This window comes from Nannobrachium achirus (genome assembly GCF_963921795.1).
Source record: "Nannobrachium achirus genome assembly, chromosome: 16".
NCBI lineage: Eukaryota > Metazoa > Chordata > Actinopteri > Myctophiformes > Myctophidae > Nannobrachium > Nannobrachium achirus.
In genome coordinates, this window is record NC_137823.1 from 56,149,982 (window position 1) to 56,172,561 (window position 22,580).

The following is a 22,580-nucleotide window of genomic DNA, read 5'->3' on the forward strand; positions in this document are numbered from 1 at the left end:
CCCCGGCTGGAAAAATCCAACTGAAGCGAACTGGGGCTCCTTTTTTCCCAGGTGTTTTGCCTTGATTCTGAGATACTGTAATATTTTTCCAACGCTGACCAGCCTGACCAAGGTGAAGTGATTGAAGCGACTAGAAACAAATATATCTCTTCAGGTTTGAATGCACCATTACATAAAAGGAGGCGAAAATATTTTCTTCAACTTCAAGTTGGGGTATTTTAACTTGCAATAAAGATGAGGAACAGACACATTTTTGCACATTCGCGTCATTCGTATCATATAATCCAGCATCATGTAAATTTGGGTCTTTGCAAATACTCTGTAACCTGGCTGCACAAAAACATTATCTTACTCAATCTATTATTATTATTATTAATATTATCTGAGTGGTTACCTGGTACTCGTTAGGCCAGAATGTAGAGACAGCCAGTTCAGCACGGAGCCAGTCCTTGCCGGTGTAGGATGTGACGTTCCATATGGGATTAGCCAAGGGCCCCTTGTTTACCTAGAATGGAGACACAATAAGGCAATGATTATGCAGTCACACTCACCACACACTAAATATCACTGCGTGCCAAGGAACATCTGGTGCGTTGCGTTTTCTGCATGCACTCAGAAAACGCCTGCGTTCCCTTATACGGGGGGGGAAAAGTGAATCGGGAACAGGGACGTGCTGGCCATTGGGAAAAGCGGGACAACTCCCGAACAGCCGGTTCATTCTTGGCCGGTCCTATTAGGAAAACATTAAAAATAAAATGTAGGCCTTCGTTCCATTTTGGAGGCTGGGCGGCCAACAAAGTAAATCGTCACTGTCGGACAGAAACCTTGAATCTCCAAGATTCAAATTTGTAATTTTTTTTTCGCAAAGCTCTGCTTCATCATACAAGGCCGTTGCACAAAAGTAGTGATAACAGCAGATCTACAATGTAGATCGGCTGTTTTCACTGTTGAAATAATTTTTTAAATGATAAATAAAAAAACAAACAGTTTTGGACATACAAGGTTTCCACCCGACAACGACAAAATATAACTTATGTAATTGGCCCACTGGCTTGTCACTTGTCATGATATGAAATGGCAAATCTTTGAGTAGCAGCAGCGCTTATAGAGAGATCTCTCTCTCTATAGCGCGCAATGAGGGCCTCTACAACTCTTTTTCCCGGGCTGAATCAGGGGCCCAGCACGTCCCTGATGGGGAAAGCGGTGAAACTGGAAGTGACAGACAAGTGCAATGCGTTTTCCAAAAAACACGTGAAATCCTTGCAGGGAAAACAGAGGGCCAAGAGGGAGGAAAATCAGCGCTGGTTTGCAGATGAAAAGCAGATCGTCGCGTGAAGTAAACACAGCCACTGCGTTTGATCACGGCGTCCCATCATCAAACAGCAGCGAGCTGCGTGTTATCTGATGTGAGTGAACGCTCTGCGAGACGTCCAGGCTCACATCAAGATCCTCCAATGACAAGGACACGTACATGCTGTCGTAGCTGTAAAACACGGAAAGCCTGACATATACTTAGTTGTGTGCGGGTGTCGCGCACCAAAAATAGACGATCTACAAGCTTAAAGGGACTACACTACATGCATTTCACATTTTTATTTTTTTTCTTATTTTTTGGTCTTCCCAGTGTCTCTTCCAGCCAAAACAAAAAAAAAAAATCATTAACTCTAAGCCTTCCCTTTCATTTCAGTGATTATCTGAATGGGTGTGTCTGAACGGTACTCTTTTGATATCCGGGACTATATATATATGAGGTGGAACCATGCGGTAAAGTGGTGCTAAAATTGGAACGATACAGAGAAGATTATGATTGACTCTATGCGGTTCTCATCGTGGTTCTCTAATATTCTCTGTATCGTTCCAATTTTAGCCCAAAGACAGCGCCCTGTTGCCAACAAAGGGCATTTTGGTATTGCATCTGAAACGGCTTGTAATTAGAAACAGACAGAACATGAAATTTCAATATCCAAGTGGCTGTTTAGGCTAAAACCTGTATAAAACCGTATTATGGAACATTTTATTTTGAAAAGCCTGTTTAAAAATGTGCCACATCAGAATCATTTACGGCATGTGATATTCTATTTTATTGATAAACTGTTTTTAGTTGTTTGTTTTGTTACGTCTTCACAATTTAGTCATTAGACTTCACATATGTAATAGTCCCTGTCAGCCTCTACTGTTGATCTGTGTAGACAACCACCACGTGTCTCCTCTGATACACGTGGCGCTGGCAGTCGCTGCTTTTCACCCAGTAGGGAGTAGTTTCACCAGGAGGGCATAACACACGCAGAGGAACATGCTATCCCTCCCGGTTCAACTCCCTGAGGAACAAGCAGGCACCCCAACCAACCAGTATTTATTTATCTATCCCAGGGGTCTTCAACGTTTTCAAGCCAAGAACCCCTTAGTTGAGAACTTGAGAGAGAGATGAAGCAGGGACCACTTGAACGGTCAATACTTAATAAACTTGACCTTTCACAGTACTTAGTCTGCTCTTTTCCCCCTCCAAAGCTCTTTACACATCATAATTTGTTATAGCTGTGTTTTCTTGTCTGCAATTCATTAGCTAGTTTGGGCATGTACACAAAGTTTTTTTTTTCTTCTTTTTTTTCTTCAAAAATAGCAGATCTACACAATGCAGATCAACTTGAGCAGGATATACACAAGCAGATCGCACAATGCGCCGCCATGCGTTGCAAGCTTATATCGTCTATTTTTGAAATAGGGCTTTTTTTTTTTTACATAATATATATTTTCATGAAATGACAGCTCTGACTGGCAGTAAATGTTCTTCATACCTTGACTAGAACATTGAGCGTTCCAGGACTGGATCCATCGGGGCTGGTGAGGAGGTAGTTGAAGTCGATGCAGTGAGTGTCATTCTCCTTCATGACAGGCAGCTGGAACCTGGCCTTCTCCCCGGCATCGTACTGGGACACGTCCACGTACATATAGGAACCTGCAGGCAGAAAGAGAGGGATAACAGGTTATACAAAACATTCATCCACTTGAACGCCTGGAGGAATGATTGGCGAGTTTTTGGTAAAGAGATTTGGTTTAGACGGAAAAAGAAAGAACAAACGTTTTCAGGCCAAGGATTCCTTAGCTAAGAGAGAGATAAAGCAGGGACCCCCTCTACATATTGTATAAATGTGTGATGCAGATTTTCATCGATTTCATAGATGGATTCATAGAATGCAAGTTGTATGACAGCACTGTCATAAGGCTATGTTGGATTCATGTTAATGTGTATTTTCAGACAACACTTAAATTGTCGATATTTTGTAAACTTGACCTTTCACTATGTACTTGGTCTGCTCTTTTCTACCTCAACACCAAACCTATTTGCCGAAAATAGCCGATCTACAAACTCTCAACGCCTTGCGCTGCGAGGCGTTGAGAGCTTGTAGATCTGCTATTTTTGGCTAAAGTTCTCCTCAGAATAGGGATGCGAGGGTTCAAGTTGTTAATTTAAAAGAATGATCCTATCACACAAGGATTTGGCGGACCACCTGTAGTAACTCTGAGGACCCCCTAGGGGTCCCGGACCCCCTGTTGAAGACCCCTGGTCTAAGTGGTTAAGTAGTTAGCAAATGACTAGAAAGTCTTGGAATGCATTGAGCGGGTGAGGTTTCAATCCATGTTATGCCAAATAGAGACACTTCAAAAAGGGATACACTTTTGTTGTATCTCTCAGGATGGCCGGCAGGATTTTAGCCATGTATGTCTGAGGCAGGATCCGGGTTAAATTTGAATATTTACAGAAATTGTTTATTTTAATAGTCAATCGATTGTGCTCTAAATAAACAGAGCCAACATGAACATTGTATACTTATTATAATAAAAAAATGTGTTCATGTTCATTTCATATTATCCCTTGCAATACCCTCAGGGCCCCCGGCCCACAGGTTGAAACACCGCTGTTCTGGTCCAACAACCCCAGGGCCCAGAGCCTTTCATGTGGAACATTGTGACTGTGGGGCACCAGCCAGCAGGATTCACAATAATGCACTTTCCATTCGGCCTGTTGTGGAGGAGTCACAGCTTTGACTTCCTGCTTGCTGCTGGTCAGTTTGAGAGGAGAACGCCATCTGTAAGCCATCTGATAACAGAGCCTGTCTAACACAAGCCCTCCCCATCTCTCCCCTCTTTTCTTTAAGGTTCCTCCCTGGGTTTGTCCTCTCTCTGACATCGTCTGTTCCAAGCCGTGCGTTTCTCGTCACGGCGAAGAAATGCTGAGCCGCGTTTCACTTCATCACTCTATCAGTGGCTTCCCTCCCCTGTAAACCCACCCGCCGCCCCCACACACACACACACACACACACACACACACACACACACCTCTATTCTTTTGTGCTTAGTCTACAAGCGCTCCCTCCCTTCCACGTATACACACATACTGTACACACACACAAACACCAATCTTCAATGTTCCTCCTTTGTTGTCTATAATGTTAGCCAGGGAAGAGAAGAAAAGAGAAGAGAAGAGAAGAGAAGAGAAGAGAAGAGAAGAGAAGAGAAGAGAAGAGAAGCAGATGTATTCGGCTCCTCTAAACACTTTCATTTTCTTCTCTCCTCCTCTACTTTTAATCACTCAGTTTGTTCTGGCCTCCCTCCTCCTCCTCCCTCCTCCTTCATCATCTTTATTTCTACATTCCACTCCTCTCCTCCTAAAGGAACTATTATTTATATGGAGAGGCTGATGTCACACTAACTTAACCACGTTAACATCAGCATCCCTGTTCTAGGGGCGAATATTCGCTGAAAATATCAGATCTACAAACTCGCAATGCTTCGCCAGAGGACCGAAATGCACCGCATTAACAGAGCATTAGTCTCGTTGGGTGCTATTCAGCTATGCGACGTTGGAAGCGCTGTTTCGTAAAAAAAAACAGTCTTCAACCAGGAAGAGTGTCTCCATCCAGTGGCAATTTTTCATTTTGCAGAGGAACATAGCGTTAGTGAGAACGCTATGGACCAGAGCTAGTTTGCACTGTGGTTCAGAGATACAGTATCGGAAGAGACCATGGCATGTTTGCTCTGCGTAGTTCCCAGGTGTGTGAACATGAGGAACTGCATGTGTTGTAGTGAAGCAGGATGTTAACTTGGGTGGAAGGGGAAAAAAAAAACATGTTTGCTCAGCAAAAGATTTCCACAGTAAATAAGGGGGGGGGGGGGGCACACCTGCCTCTGGAGAAAGGCCACAGCAGGACGGCACGGAGGGGGGGCTCCTGTCTAAGACTAGCTGATGTCAGCTCAGTAATGGCAAAAATTGGGAGCCAACTGATTATGGAAGGTTTATGTCTCTGCTGCACCTATAATAATAATTGGGTAGGAAATTACTAATGGATATGAACAGATTTACTATGTGTCCGTCAATATAAAAAAGCAGGGTGATGAGGCTGAAGTTAATTGAGACATTTCCAGCGAGAGAATTAGATCTCCACAATTCTGCCTATATTCCATGTTCGTTAATTACAGCGCTGCAAGTTGAAACTGTTATACATCTACACATTAAAGTGTATTACCCCCTCAGGCCCGGGAACACATTTATTACAGTATTACATGTATTACAGTATGTACAGTATGTAGTACAGACATTTTTGAAAAAATATTTTACGTTTTTTCTGATTTTTTTTCTATGAAAGCCAAAGGTCTAAGCTATCAAATAGTTTTGGAATTTTGTTTCTAACTGAGGCTGAGTAATACATTTTCCAGAACAGTAGGTCATTTTCAAATCGGACTTAGGTCTTTAAGGCTTTATACAAATCGGACTTAGGCCCTAATGATAAACCATAAATGTTGCCCAGTCATGAACACCACACAAGCGTAACAAGAAACCCATTCATCTATAGGCTGGGGGTATTGTAATTGGAAATGTTCTATTCATGCCATCGATGTAGTACCGTCAATGACGTTCCAACCAACACAAACGGAAAAGGCCAGTGCCAGATTGAGTTCACATTGGCAACTGAGTGGAACCGACGTCATCTCTCACGGGGTGACACACCGACAGGATGTCAGCTCCAACACCGCCTCTGGGGGGGAAAACCGTGGTTCCAACTGGTGGAGCATCTGGGGAGAGGCGGGGAGGGGGCCAAAACCGCACCGATGACAGGACAGTCCTTCAGTCCGTCCAGATGTTTTGGTAATCAGCTCGGATCTCCAACAGATGTTTGCGAAATGAGAAGGGATGAAATCTGATATTCTCCTCTTCTTGTGCTCTTGTACTCTCACGGAAAACAACTACTGCAGAAACCTCTAGCACAGGGGTCTTCAATGTTTTCAGGCCAGGGACCCCTTAGCTGAGAGAGAGATGACCCTCACTACATATTCTATAAAATTGTGTTGCAGATTAAAAATGTTCATAGATTTCTTAGACAGCTTAGTCTTGTTTGACGGCACTGTCATCATGTTGGAGTAATGTTTATCCACTTGAACCGTCAAATACTTTAGTCTGCTCTTCTTTTCCCTCTACAAACCTCTTGGCGTTGTAAGCTTGTAGATCTGCTATTTTAGGCTAATGTTCCACTCAGAATAGGGATGCTACAGACCACTAGCTGACGAGAAGACAGGACAGGATCTCTGAAATCTTCCCGTTGTTTCTCCACTTCAAATCCTCAGAAATCCCTCACCTCTTCTTCCCTCTACTCTATCAAATTATTTCCTCTGCTCTATCGAATTATTTATTCTCCTCTCCTCTGTTCTTCTCTTCCATCCTGCCCTTATGGGAATAGATCCCTTAGCAGAAAGGGGGGGGGGGGGGGAGTACAGTAACATGTTCTTAAACTGTACATACTGCTGGTTAATTCTATTAGTATTTAATTATCTCAGTAGGATACAGTACACTCTATTGGGAATGCCTCTGTATATTCGAATCTGGGACGGTGCTGAGTGGCACAGCCCCTGATGTCAGTCACGCGCGCACGGCCGCACACATGCTCGCACGTAGCTCCCATCAGCAAACTGAGCTGTTGTGGTCATTTTTGCCATCCCGCCTAGTAAGCGTTTGTTTTAATTTAATTGGATGTCTGGTGAGAGTAAAAAGTCGCCCATACAGCGTTCCCTTGTCTTGTTCCATGGGTTAATTCTATTTGCATATTATAATGGCATTGGGGGATATGATAGGGGACTATACAATGGCTCGTAAGACAATGGTGAGTTATCGTGCATTGTTCCGCTAATCCACTGTGAAAAACCCCGTTCTCAGCAGAATGGAACACTAGCGCAGCAGGCTTCAATTGGAACATGCAGTGTGTGCGCACGCACGCACACACGCACGCACACACACACGCTTTTCAAAACCAAATAGTGTAACCCACTTATTGGATTGGCCTCTTTATTTCTGCGACTCTCTCTCTCTCTCGCTGACTCTCAGCCAATGGCAGCATAAGATTAATCCCACATCCTGGTTCTGAATGGGAGGCTGTTTATCGCTGATTCTCAAATGGACCAGTTCCAAGGTGGACTGGAACCAAACTGGAACCAAGCTGGAACCAGTCTAGAGAAGCACCATCTACAGTACACACCAACATCGCACTAACATCAATCTATTTTATGATTGCCTTTAAAAAGTCCAATGGAAAGAATGCTAAGGAATAATATAATCATAATTGTAATTCAGTTAAAAGGCTATTTTATAGAACTGTGGTAATGTCTCTTCATTGTATTTCATTCAGATGTTTCATCCTCCCAAAACAGAGACGACTCTTTGAGACAACGCACAATTCAGTTTTAATTCCACAATAATAACTGTCTCCTTTGATGACATCTGCATTTCTCACAGCCCACTAGAATATACAAAACTGCTATGTTCGGTACTAAAAATACTAAATTAATACATGATGGTTCAATAGAGCTTTTCTTTTTGGCACTGACATAAGATGGCTGACATGAGAAACGTCTTTAAGATGGCTGCCAAGATGTTGTACGCCAGCTAAAAATAATCCCATCAGTCTAGAGACCCAGATATGTCACAACACAGCGCACAACATAAAAACCTTTATCGAAAAACCCAACTCTGCCTGCTGCAAAATGTTACTGCTAATTACAGTGATTAGTTAGCTAAATATTAGCAGTGTCGTCCCCGTGTTACCCTTGCTGACGACGTGACTCAAATTGCGCTGGAAGGAATCTGTGTTACAGTGTATTAACATTAAGAGCAGGATACGCTGCTTCCATATCGGCCCTGAGACCCAGATATGTCACAGAACAAACACCTCATTTATTTCAATAGAAATGCAAACAACATAGAACAAGATGTCTGGTGCACTACTATATATCTTGCACTGACATTAGCCAACAGTGGCAGCATTACTACATTTTGTAATGATTATTTCCAAAGTAGCTGATCTGCAAGCTCACTACACATTGTGAAGTGCCTGTTGTACCTGTTCATTACCACAATTATTTTATCAAATACATTTTTGGGGAATTTCTGCATTTATTGATAGTATACTATTCAACGTAGATAGACAGGAAACAAGGAGAGAGAGAGAGACGGAATTGAATTGAAATTGAATTGAGAGAGACGGAAAAAGACACACATCAAAGGTCGGGATCGGGATTCAAACACACAACTCACTGTCAGGCTTTAGAGCCTATATGGGGTATGCGAGCCTGGACCAGTAGGCCAGCGGGCGCCCCCCAATCGCCTTGTTTTAATAGAGAGGCTTTTCCTCCATTGCCCGGATCGTCTGTTTTTCAGTCATCATAGAGTGTTGATTTGTGGATTTGCAGAGATTAATTTCATTGAGCAAAACACGTCAATATCATCTGTTTGCTACAGAGATTATTTTCTTACTTCATGCGACGAGATAATTCCTTTGGAAATCTGCAGTTGGAAGCAGGGGTGTCACAAGGGGGGAAAAGTGGGACTGAGTTACTTGGGCCCAAGGTGGAGGGGCCTTCATTACTTTATACTTTAGCTATTGAAACATAGCAGATATACAAGCTCACTGAGTGCCGCGCTGCGAGCTTGTAGATCTGCTATTTTTGAAAAGTCGTGAAAATGTGTGCAAATCTTTGAATATATGTATTTTTTAAGTGAAGATTTGTAACTAAAATGTTGCTTCTTGGGGGGGGGGGGGGGGGGGGGTCCCTGGAACTAAATAAAATTTTGAGATGGGGGTCTGTGGCCAAATACATATAATTTTGGGGGTCCTTCACATTTGAGCACCACTGACATAGAAACATTCATGTCTGTTGCACAAATGTTCACGATTTTTCAAAAATATTTTTCAATTTTTCAATTTTTCAATAGTTAAAGCACAAAATAATGTGTAATAATGCGTTCCCAGTATAAATGGGTTAAACCCCCCCCCCCCATGAAGAACATGGGGGGCCCGCAGTGAATCCTTGTACCGAGGGCACAGAATTTCGTGCGACGCCCCTGGTGGGAAGCCATGGTTCCGGCTTGGCCTACTCAAAAGACGTCATCCCTGTAGCACTCCACTTCGCTACGGCCCGCCGAGCCTCAGCCCGCCAAAGTAACATCCAAGCCCCCCTGGCATAGCGGGCAGTGCCAACACCAGCCCCCAAGAGAGATTAGATTGGAGAGACTCTTATCTTCCTTCATGAAGGCTGCCAGCCCAGACCTGCTCTCTGGATATGGCCTTCAGGCACGGAGGAGGAGGACTGGCAGCTGGGACGACAGCGTGGGCGACGAGGCACTAAAATATAATTGTATAAATAAATGTTGGCCACCATTTGCCACGTACGTCACCTCCATGTGTAAACCACAACCTCACAAATAGAATCCTTCTTTCACACCCTGCAAAAACCTAACTTGACTGCGCCAGATGATAGCAGCAGCTGGTACTGCTCCGGCAGACTCGATGTAAGGGGCGGGCCATTTTTTAAAATTATTTAGCAGGTGATTGGATGGGGCCGTCTGTCTATCACAGTCTGGGAGTGCCAACTCCAACCACTCATATTGGCTTGTCTGCATGACATTACACCCAGAATCTGCCTCCTGTGTTTCCACGTGGTCTGCAATCAGACTCTATTGGCTCAGAGCCGCTCAGAGCCCGCCCGTAGCTGCCACTGATTGGTCCGGCCCGGGGCTTTACGAGCGTTATCAACTCCCCCCGAGAGAGCTCAGATGGTAAAGTAGACCGGTAGCCTACGCACTACTGCCACCATCTGACGAAAGTCAGGTTAGCAAAAACCCACTGTTCTTCCAAAAGTGTGCCCCCCAATAATTGGCAAAAGAAAGGTATTTTATAAATGATAAAATGACATTAATGTCTCCTAAAAGACAAAGTAGTTGCGACCGTAGGTCGCATCTTACTACAGAAAGCTGCTCGAGGTGTCCGTGCGTCCGTCAGTCACACCTCACACGTCACACTTTTGGCCTGCTCATATCTCGGCCACCGTTGGCCCGATCCATGCCAAAATTTCCACACAAACTCCTTGCCTGCCAAACTACAACCTCCAAGGACCCCCGGAGTTCCAGGGACCCCCAGGTCCCTGGGGGACCCCCAGGTGTAAAAAAAATACCAAATGTGCAAAAATGACCAAATGACCACCCCAACGGAGCTGCTCACGGGGAATTCCTGGGGACCACCCACTCCTGGTGCTCCAGAACGGATGCAAAAGTGGTGGCGCCCCCAGTGGAGGACCCCCTGCCACTGCAGCTCACATAAAATGCCGTAACTCAGGCTAGGAGCGTCCGGGAGAGCCGGGGCCAGTACCTATTCGTCCGCCAAGGCAACGCGGACAGCCCACCCCTCATTTCTCACATGGCCCTCTTCTAGCGCCACCTACAGGCCGATTTTTAAAACACATTTTTGGCCACTGCTCCTACAGTTTTGGCCCTCAAATCACGGAAATCACTACACAGTATGTCTACACTCATGTCATCAACATGGATCCGGAAGTTTTTGGAAAAACAAATTTTTGCCCTATTTGTGGAGATAAGTGACCTACGGTCGCTTATCTCCCGATTAGGGAGTCTTACTGGTCTTATGGATATATGTGCCAGCTTCTTCATTGCATTTCCAACATATATTGCCCTCTGACATTCCCATTTTTTATGTATCTGTATTTTTTGTTGTGCTGCACTGTATCATAACCATATGTTGTACTTTTTGGGACCCACAGGTTGAGAACCACTGTCTTAGCGAACAATAGCTGATCCACAAGCTCAAGACGCATTGTGAGCTTATAGATTTGCTATTTTTGCATAGTGCTCGCTCGTTTATTTTTCGAGAAAAAGGTTAAGGTTCATGTGCTCGAGCCCTTATTCCTGCAATAAATAAGGACAATATTTGCAAAATCTTAGCTCTAACATATTACGCCACGGTTAATGTGGTTAATTAAGCTCTGAGAGTGTAAAGATTCACTCAACTGACCCTATAATGGTCAACGCTGAGGAATTCACTGACTCTATGTTTTAAAACGAACCCGGTCCGAACTTCAGTTGACCGATACGCACAATCAAAGCTCCCTCTCACACCATCCAACCTCTCCACGCCTCTCCCTGAAGGGCAGGACAACTAAATACCTCCAAGCAGCATCCAATCCACACTACCCTCCGGACCCCCCCGGAACCACCCCCCCCCCCCATGCTGTGATGACATTATTAACACAAAGCAGGCAGGAGTCTCCCCCCCGGCATTTAAGCCCCCCCCCCCCCCCCCCCAGACACCAAGTCCTCTAAATACCTTGTCCGTGGCTCTGGCATCTGCTGCTCTGGTAAATGCCAGCCACACATCTGATGTTTACGCCATCGACGACGCCTATCGGAACGAACTGCCCACTCCACTGGCCCTTATAACTGCCTTTGCTCTACCCGGCATTAACAGCCCTAAATGCCAGATCCTGCCCCTGTGTGTGCCCTTGGGCAAAGCATTTAACCCCTAACACACACACACAAACACCACTCCATTCCAATACGGAGGCAGACTAAAGCTCAAAAGAAAGCATTATGGGAGGCTACTGTGTCTGTCTGTCTGTGTGTGTGTGTGTGTGTGTGTGTGTGTGTGTGCGTGCGTGCGTGCGTGCGTGCGTGCGTGCGTGCGTGCGTGCGTGCGTTCGTGCGTGCGTGCGTGCGTGCGTGCGTTCTAAAGGGCCTGGTGTTGAACTGAACCTTTTCTCTAAATGTCAGCTGGGCTGGGCTGTCACCGTGATAAGCATGGGAGATAAATAATGCTGATATATTGTCATGGTAACAAAGTGATAGCATTTTAATCCTCCGTGAGAGAAGGGGAGAGCGGAGGAGACGACAGGAGAGCAGAGGAGATTAACAGAAAAGAAGGAGAGAGGAGAGAGAGAGAGAGAGAGAGAGAGAGAGAGAGAGAGAGAGAGAGAGAGAGAGAGAGAGAGAGAGAGAGGTGTGATATTCAGATGGGACTGAGATTATGGGATTATGTTGCAGAATGCCAAGCACATTGTTTTCCAGAGTGGATTCTGCAGAAAACACCTTAATATCTTCACCTAACGTGACACTATGGTTAGAACTTTTTAACAACTTAAACCTTACTTGAGCGGAGTCATATGATATCAACTTTAGAAGGCAGTCGTAGCCAATCAGGAGGGAATATGGGAAATGGGACAGATCCATGTTGATGGCCTGACTTTAGAGATACTGTGTACCGCTTTGCAGGATTTTAGGGTAAAATCTGTAGGAGCAGTGTCCAAAAATGTGTTTCGCAAGAATCGGCCTGATGGTGGCGTTAAATGGGACAGATCCATGTTGATGACATGACTCTAGACATACTGTGTACCGTTTTGCGTGATTTTAGGTCATAATCTGTACGAGCAGTGTTCAAAAATATGTTTTGCAAAAACACATTTGGCGCTAGAAGAGGGCCATGTGGCGCTAGAAGAGGGCCATGTGAGAAATGAGGGGTGGAGGTTGAGGTTTGGCAGTCAAGGAGTGTGTGTGCAAAGTTTGGCATGGATAGGGGCAACGGTGGCGGAGATATGAGTAGAGGAAAAGTGTGACATGACGGACAGACAGACTGAGACTGACAGCCGGTGGAGGTTTTGATAGTAACTGCGACCTGACGGTCACAATTAGGGCCCCTACTTTTTTTTCCCATCCACACTAAATATCCTTGCTGAATATAGCCGATATGCAAGCTCACAATGCATTTGCTATTTTTATAAAACGTTCACCTGAGAATAGGGCTACTTATAGGTAGGGGTGGGCGATATGGCGATAATTATCGTCTCGGCGATACAGCTTTGCCACGATATGCCTTTTCAGATTATCGTTTCTCTCGTGATACAAACAGTCATACAGAAAAGGTTCTGGATACAGCGAGTGCACGTTCTATGAGTCGCTGCTCTATTGCTTAATTTATACTTCTATAGTACGGTGGTGTAATTCACCAAAAAGAACAGATCTACAAGCTAACAACGTGTCGCGGCTCAACGTGTCATATGGCTTGAGGATCTGTCCCTTTGCTTTCACGGCCCGCCCCCGGGCAGCACGCAGACAGGCAACGAGTGTCTGACTGACCGGAGCACCGAGCAGCACGGCACACTGGTCCACGACCACGATTTAGTTTCACTTTCACGGGACTTTATAAAGCAGTGATGCAGCTTGCCCTGCATTCTTTGAAGCATATTTTTAATAATGGATGCATTAAACTAACAGGACGCAAACTACTTTATCCGTCCTGCTATCGCTATCAGCCATCTCACTGCAAACTGCTGAGCTGTGTGTGTGTGTGTGTGTGTGTGTGTGTGCGTGCGCTGGAGTGGAGTGGAGTCCACAGCTGTGTGTTCTGGCAGTATTGATGAGGTGATTTAGATCGCCTTGTAAATGCATGCTTCTGTTTTTATTAACTACAAACAAGTAGCTATAAAGTGCTTTGTTTGTTATGCTTTCACCGTTGAAGCATGCGTGTGTCTCGCGGTGAAATCGTAGCGTCTATTTTGCGTCTATTTCATAATTGGCTTAGTTATAAAACCATGCCATTTTTGTTTAGTAGAAAAGCTAAAAGCTAGGATGATAACTGTATTGTAAAATACGGAGTAATTCTGTAAAAAGAAAGCTTGTATCATAACAAACCTCCTGACTTTGGTTGGTCGTATAGGGTAATTTGTTTTCCCCCAAGTTTCAATGGTAAGGCATGGGTTGTTGTCAACCTGTGGGTCGAGACCCCCAGAGAGGTCCCGAAATGATTTAGCCAAATTGTTTTGAAAATAGCCGATCTACAAGCTCACAACACTCAAAAATATTTTATGGGAACCCATAAAACATTTCTTGGACCCATTTGAATGACCTGAACCATCATCACACCAACTAGTAAATATTTTGAGGTAAAAGATGTTAATTGTTTAATCCAAAATCAAAATGTTATCATTAAAACAAATCATAGATTAGGATATCTATCTTTCTATATGCAGCATAACAATGAATAGATTATCAATAGAATATCTGTGTGGGTCTAATAATCATAATAAACCTAAAAACTCGCATAAAACAGTATCGTGATAATATCGTGTATCGTGATACTGCATGAAGAGTATCGTGATAATGTTTTTTTCCAGTATCGCCCACCCCTACTTATAGGGTTAAAGTGCTTAAAATACTAAAGCTGTTGAAATTCTAAATGCTGTGCAGCCATTTACCTGCAGCAGTTCAAACAAACAAGAAAAAAGGCCAAAGTTCTGACGTGGTGGTTCTTGCACAGCGAGGCTGGATAGGAGTTAAACAGCTTAAAACTAAAGGCTTATATGACCTGTGTGTGTCCCCCAGGGGCCTATCCTTGGTCCCCTCATCTTTTCTCTCTACACAAAAAAGCTGCCAAATGTTCACTCCAAATGTTCACTCCAGAATGAGGATACTAGGGTTCAGGTGCTTTAAACATTTAATTTCTATGATTCTCAACATTTGTGACTTGAATATTTTGAAGCTGGTTTAACCACGTATTATGTCCCATTTCATCTGCAAAATGTAGAGTCCGAATCTGGTGAATGTTAACCTAGTGAAAATACTATGCCTAAACCTAAACCTAACCTCAGTAAAACTATGCCTAAACCTAACCCAAACCCTAACCTCAGTAAAACTATGCCTAAACCTAACCCTAACCAAATTAGGACTAATGAGATGTAGGACTTATGGGCAGTCCCCGCTAAAAGAATGTTGAACATTTTTTGTTGAAGATTTTCGCCATCAATGACATGCCCAAAAACAGGCCCCGCCGCCAGTGGTTAACGTTCCACTGTCATAGTCGTGACACCGAAGTGGGGGCGAGAGTGCCTCTCTCTCTCTCTCTCTCTCTCTGTCTCTCCATTGTAAAGCCGGCTCATGTTGTAACATTTGCTTCTACCATGTAAAGGAGGCAACCTTCCCTGTTCACCGCCGGTTGATTAACCCATTTAGGTCTAGAATTATTGAATGCTTTAACCAGTGAAAAATAGCAGATATACAAGCTCACAGCGCGGCACCGAGTGCCGCGCTGCGAGCTTGTAGATCTGCTATTTTTGAAGAAGTCGTGAAAATGTGTGCAAATCTTTGAATATATGTATTTTCAAAGCGAACGCTTGTAACTCAAATTTTGCTTCTGGGTGGTCCCTGGAACTAAATATTTTGAGATGCGCGTCCGTGGCCAAAAACATATGATTTTGGGGGTCCTTCACATGAAAAGGTTTGAGAACCACTGACATAGTAGTCTCTCAAGAACAGACTAACTGAGCTCCATTTAAGTGAAAATGACCTTTTCTTTGACGATGGCTGGCCAGATTGCTGACATAGAAACACAAGTTTTTCAAAAAACCTTAGAAGGATTCAAAAGACACTTACAGAATCGTGGTCAAAATTCTAATTTTCACGATTTTTCAAAAATAGCAGATCTACAAGCTTGCAGCGTGGCACTCGGTGCCGCGCTGTGAGCTTGTATATCTGCTATTTTTCATTAGTCAAAGCATAAAATAATTATACACAAAATGTGTACCCGTTCTAAATGGATTAACGACCTCATATCCCGTTAATTAGACTCTCAGCCTCCAGGCAGAAAGATTTAATTTCCCCTTCATCATCACCCTGCAGAAAAAACAACTGATTAAGGGGGGGGGGGGGAGAGGAGAGGAGAGGAGAGGAGAGGAGAGGAGAGGAGAGGAGTAGGGATGGGACGATTATTGTGACCAAAGAAATCGTGATTTGCGATATTATCGCGATGATCAAAATCCATTATCCGGTGGCGGAACATTTGCCAAAAAATAGCAGATCTACAAGCTCACAACGCGTCGCAAATGGGACGCATTGTGAGCTTGTAGATCAACTATTTTTTGGCAAAGACATTTGATGGAGAGTGGGGAAAAAAAGACTGTATCAAGTACGTATATTATTAAGTACCTTTTACCAATATAGAGGGTTTAAATGGTATGCAGCTCGTCAAAATAAAAGGTGAATTGATCCTAGTGCATGACGGAGGACGATATCACGATGAATGAAATCTCCCACGATACAATTATCGTGAGTGTTTTTTTTTATCACGATAAACGATAATATCGCTTATAGTCCCATCCCTAGAGAGGAGAGGAGAGGAGAGGAGAGGAGAGGAGAGGAGAGGAGAGGAGAGGAGAGGAGAATGAGGAAAGGAGGTGTGGGGAGATGGAGGGATGAATGAATGAAGGATAGACTGATAAATAGATGGATGGATGACTAAGCATTTGGAACACTTGGGTGAGCGGGGTGATGATGGATGAATGGGTAATGATGGATGTATAGATGAATAAAAGCAGGGGCGTCACAAGGGGGGGGGGGAAGTGGGACTGAGTTACTAGGGGCCCAAGGTGGAGGGGTCCTTAATTATTTCATACTTTAGCTATTGAAAAATAGCAGATATACAAGCTCACAGCGCGACGCAGCGAGCTTGTGGATCTGCTATTTTTGGAAAGTCGTGAAAATGTGTGCAAATCTTTGAATATATGTGTTTTTTTTATGCGAACATTTGTATCTCAAATTTTGCTTCTGGGGGGTCCCTGGAACTAAATATTTGAGATGGGGGTCCGTGGCCAAATACATATCATTTTGGGGGTCCTTCACATGAAAAGGTTTGAGCACCACACAGAAACACAGGTTTTTCAAAAAACCTTGGAAGGAAATATTTAAAGACTCGAACTAATTTCTAAGATTTTTCGAAAAATAGCAGATATACAAGCTTACAGCGCGGCACCGAGTTAAAGCACAAAACGCGAGTGGATCCTTGTACCACCCAGGGCCCAGAGTTTGGTGCGACACCCCTGGGTGATGGATGGTACAGATGAATAAAAGGCTCACCTTGTGGCAGGTGGGGCGAGATGTATGGGACCTCGTGGGTGCTGATGTGCGTCCAGTCAAAGTCATCGTAGGGGTCCTGCTGGTAATCACACGTGGAGAAGCCCTCGTCAAACGTGCAACTCCCTGCACGGAGAAAAAGAAGGGGAAAAGGGGGGAAAAGCGGTCATTAGTAGTCCTAGTACAGACCAAAGATTCATGACGATTGACGAAACACAGAATTATACTTTGTCGCACAATGGTGGTGATGGTGCCAAGAATAGCCTTTCTAAAACGGCTAGTTCCATTCCTTGATTCTGATTGTTGAGGCATTATTGAGACCAGGATTACTGCATGTTTTTGTGAGGGTATCAACCCTGGGAGACACAGGGAGAACATGCAAACTCCACACAGAGAGGCCCTATCGCCGACCCCACCTAGGGTGTGGGCGCTGATGACACGGAGGGAGAAACACGCCCCCAGCACCCACAGCGTCCCCCGGCAGGAATCGAACCCAGGACCTTCTAGCTGTGAGGCGAAGCGCTAACCACTGCGCCACCGTACCCCCTATAACCCACACCTTTAATCAGTTTATATCAAACCCAGGTGCGTTATTTCTTTCCACAGGGTTGTGAAGCTAGACTAGAGAACTTGATTGCAAGTAACAGGTGTGCTGTTTCTGCAGCCTGGCCGGGAACTACTTTCTTGTAGCTGGGGACTACTTTCTTGCAGAGCAGACCTTATAGTGAATTATTAGTGACATAGAACAGTTTTAATTGGTACACGTCTATGATTTTTCATGTTGCCATATTGTAACCGTTTTAGAAAAGCACTAAGCCATGCAAGGCTTGTGGTTACCTGTATTTTACACCAGCTGAGAGGGTTGGAGACACTCAGCTGCGCCACGTGTCTCCCTACGCCTCTCAGCCAGTGTAAAATACCAGGTAATCACTCACCTCTTGTGGCTTATTGCTTCAATCTACAAGCGCACAACGAACGCATCGTCTATTTTTGGAGAAAAAGACACCCTCGCGCGAAGGAGCATGAATTAACCATTAGAGCGTTGCGGAGAAAAAAAAAATCACAGCATTAATAATCTCTTAACTAACAATTTAATGTCACACTCTGACATTAGCACATGTGGTGGATGTTACATTTTTAATTTGCCAATCATTATCTTAGAGCCCTCTGTCAAAGATAAGCCACAGCAGGGTTAGGGCTGTCACAATTATTACATAATCGTCTTTATTTATTTTATTTTATTATTTGAGGTAATCGCAATTATTTTGCATAATTGTCATCGTTTCCATGTTGAGAAATGTTAATATAGTTACAAACACTTTCAAAAAGTAGTGGAAATAGCAGATCTACAAGCTCACAACGCGTCGTGATGCAACACGTTGTGAGCTTGTAGATCGGCTATTTCCACTATCAATGCTCTTTTTAAAGTGTTAAGTTGTCAAATATGTCCTTCGTTTCCTTGTATATTTACATTTAGGTTATGTGTCATATCTGCCATGTGCTAACCTGACTACCGCCAGATAGGTATGCACTGCTGCCACCTATCTGGCGGTAGTCAGGTTACCATGTGCAACTTCAAAGCCTAAAAGCCAAACAGAAATGTAATTGTCAACGACAAAAACACAATTAAATCATTTAATCGCAATTATTTGGGTGACAACAATTAACTGTCATGCTAAAATGTCATAATCATGACAGCCCTACTAAAAGTGCATCCACATGTGATGATGTCTGTATTGAACAAATCTAGAATCTAGCTAAGATCTGACTGACTGACTGACATCGCCTTCTCAACCGACACCTTGGTTTGTGATTATTGTGTGTGCGTGTGTGCGTGTGTGCGTGCGTGCGTGCGTGCGTGCGTGCGTGCGTGCGACGGTGCGAGCTCATTAGCAGACCACCTGAAGGCTAACATCAAGACAGACATCACTCCAGGTCAATACCAGTCACCTCTGACTAAACCATCCTTCCCTTCAGCCAATCATCTGAGCCCATCATCACGGCCCGGGGCCAATCACTTGTGAGCTAGCTGCAGGAAAGGGCCCTAATATAGAGAGACATCAGACATCACATGTCGCTAATGGCAAGCTGAACGAATCGACTTGCAATGATATGGGCCTTGGCCAGTGTTGCCAGATTTTGTGGAGGGGAACAAGCAAACTGGATCCATGAAAAGAAGCCCAAAACTACAAAGGTAACGCTTGTCTTTTTTGTTGACCGACTCTCACACTCTGACATCACGCTCTGACATCACTGTCCAATTCCCTTTTATGCCCATATATGGAGATATGGAGATCCCTGTGGATCCCTGTGATGCCAGGGGAACCAAATCCCTTTTATGCCCATATATATGGAGATCCCTATGTGGAGCTGACTACCATCACCTGGATCTCCACATACCTTATGTAAAGTCCATAAATGGGTATTCCCCAGAATCCCTTTTATGACCATATATGGACAGCCCTGATGTCATCTATATTAATATGGTCTGATATACATCACTGGCCAGATGTCCAAGACATGGCACAACCTACATCGCTTTAGCCAATATTTACAAGCGACTTTACAGAAAAGTCACTTATAATAAGCAGACTTGGCAACGCTGGCTTTGGCTTAGCAATCTACATGGCTGACAGGAAGGGCCTGCTGTCTGCTGCTAGCTAGCTGATTCATCTAGCTAGCTAGCAGCAGCATGTGGCTCATGGTGGATGTTCTAGCTGGGAGTGATATAGCTGGGGGACTCCACAGTCATATGAATCAAAGATGCTTGTTGGTCAAACAGCAATCCTCTCAAGACCATGTTTTACTCTGTACTGACAGCACACAACGGACCAGCGGGTGGGTCATATATCTGCGTTGTTGGGTGGAAACCTTGTATGTCCAAAACCGCTAGTTTTGCGTTTATCATTTTAAAAATGATTTAAACTAGTGAAAACAGCCGATCTACAAGCACACAACGCCTCGTGGGTGCGAGGCGTTGTGTGCTTGTAGATCTGCTGTTTTCACTACTTTTGTGCGACGGCCTTGTATGATGAAGCAGGGCTTTACTTTGCGAATGAACGTACACATTTGAAACTTGGAGATACAAGGTTTCCACCCAACAACAATGATATTGAGACGTACAATATGATATACTGCAGACTGTGATGTAGTCTATGAAGTGTTGGCCATAGCTTCACGTTCAATTTATCAAAATGGTCAATTTAGAAATGTACCAGTTACCTGGAAGTGGAGGTTATAAATGAGAAAAACAACAAAAATAAACTGTTTACAAATATACAGCGAGAAGACATTAATGCATGGAGCCATGGACCATTTTAATTTGGAACGATTGTGAAAGCTTCATAGACAGACCAGATAGGCATGCCCTCTATAATCAAAGCCGGGCTAGCTATACCTATGGCACGTCAATTGGTTGGATTACCTTGTACAGTCCACAAAGGCCCATGCAACAGTCTATACCAGGGGTTTTCTAAGTGGGTGAAATGACAGCAGTCCAGGGGTGCCGGAAGATAATTTGATTGGAATTTGGAATCTATTTGGACACTTAAAAAATATATGTAGTATCATTTTAAACTTCAAGTACAAAGTTATTTTCAGTTAGTTCTAACCAAAATGGCTATTATCTCAACCTTTTCCTCGCAACATAATCGCTAAACTATGCCATAAATACTGTATAAGGTGCTGGGAGTGAGAATTATGAATATAACGTAGGGGAGCCCTGAACCAAAAAGGTTTGGGAACCCCTGGTCTATACACAATATTCTGACAATATTCAGAGTATGGGACAGTTATTGCAGCACAGCTCTGTTGACAAGCAGCTGTATTATTAAGCTCCTAGTGTGGCGTTTTAGCGAGCGGAGAGGGCTTTTAGAGGAGAGGAGAACCTTCCGTGTGATCTGCGCTCAGGCAGGAGAGACGGACACAAATCGGTGACAGTCCCCGGCGGAGGAGAAGCAAAGTCGACATCAAACCGGGGCCAACGCGTGCGCCTGCAGGCAGGGGTGCTAGTCGTGTGACTCCCTCCGCCGACGACGGGGAGCACCGCGGTTCACATTCCTCCTGGCTCCCGTTTCTTTTCATCCCAGCCTTTCTTCATTCACTCACTTTTCAATTCAATTAAAGTCTTTTGTCACGGCGAGCTCCCTCCAGTCGCTGCGAGGGCACGTGGAGGGCAACCGGCAAGCGCCCTAAGAGGATGCCAATGCTTCCCCCCTTCTGATCTGCTGTGGTCTGAACCCAATCATGGATGAATAGAGTAGAGTTCTACTGATGTTTAATGCAACACGCTGTAATGTAATTTTCCTCTTTGTGTGTGTGTGTGTGTGTGTGTGTGTGTGTGTGTGTGTGTGTGTGTGTGTGTGTGTGTGTGTGTGTGTGTGTGTGTCTCAGTATTTTAACAGTTGATGTAAGCAAGTAGAAATGACCATGACATGTCCATTTATCTGAAAGTTTCTTCAAATACAGAGTCAGACACAAAATCCACCAATTGCTATGTGGGGAAAACGGCTTTTGCGAGAACCGCCACACAAGACCCAGGAGCTACCTCTGCTGAAGCGGATAGGTTTTCTAGAGTTGGCAGCCTCAGAAATCGGCGATTAACTGCACCTCAAATTACGGCCCAAATATATGCGTCACACAGAGTTCATGTAGCGAACGCATCTCAACATCAAGTGTTCACAGGAGACTTTCACAAGGCCTGTCCATACTGTCTCCGACCACCAAACCGGTCCGGTTCAACTACAAAATGACGTCACTCGCATCTTCTGAAAAGCATTACTTTTAAAATTAGAGTTCGGAAAGCTGCCCGTCGGAAAGTCAGAACTCTCCGACGAAAAGTTGGAAGCAGAAACCCTCCAATGAGTAGGCGTGTCCAATCTTTTGACATGTACCGTAGAGACAAAGGAGGTGGGGGACGGACCCCCATGACTCCTAGTCTCCCACAGGGTCCGTGTCAGAGCACATCTTGTTGTCAAGCAGTCCAGGCTCCGCATGGGTTAAACAACTCAGTGTGTGTCTCTCTGTGTGCCTGTCTGTCAGCCTACAGCACCCAAGCGGTCAACAAACACTGTGAGCTAACAAAATGGTTATGGGATTAATTCCAAGAATCACTCCATCTACAAACCAGTGGGAAACAGAGAGAGAGAGAGAGAGAGAGAGAGAGAGAGAGAGAGAGAGATGTAGGGAGAGGAACATTCATATATTTTCTTTCCCAATGAATTCTAAAGGATTCTTCGTGAGTCAGACAGAAAACATTCAACCTTGGTTTTAACGGCGGAGGAACATTTAAAAGGACTTCACAGACTTTTAGGCAAATGGGTTTGGGGGATTTGTGCTAGCCCATGTT

At 44.3% G+C, this 22,580-nt stretch overlaps 1 protein-coding gene across 1 annotated transcript in view; it reads right to left on the minus strand.

Moving 5' to 3' along the window:
• The window catches only part of ptprk (protein tyrosine phosphatase receptor type K), a 182,390-nt gene that overhangs the window by 101,354 nt on the left and 58,456 nt on the right, over window positions 1-22,580 (minus strand). The window contains exons 2-4 of the mRNA XM_080745394.1: window positions 17,237-17,359; window positions 2,796-2,956; window positions 395-505 (exon numbers count right to left, since the gene is read on the minus strand). Of these exons, the coding sequence (XP_080601520.1) occupies window positions 395-505; window positions 2,796-2,956; window positions 17,237-17,359 (395 nt within the window). The remainder of the gene's footprint in view (window positions 1-394; window positions 506-2,795; window positions 2,957-17,236; window positions 17,360-22,580) is intronic.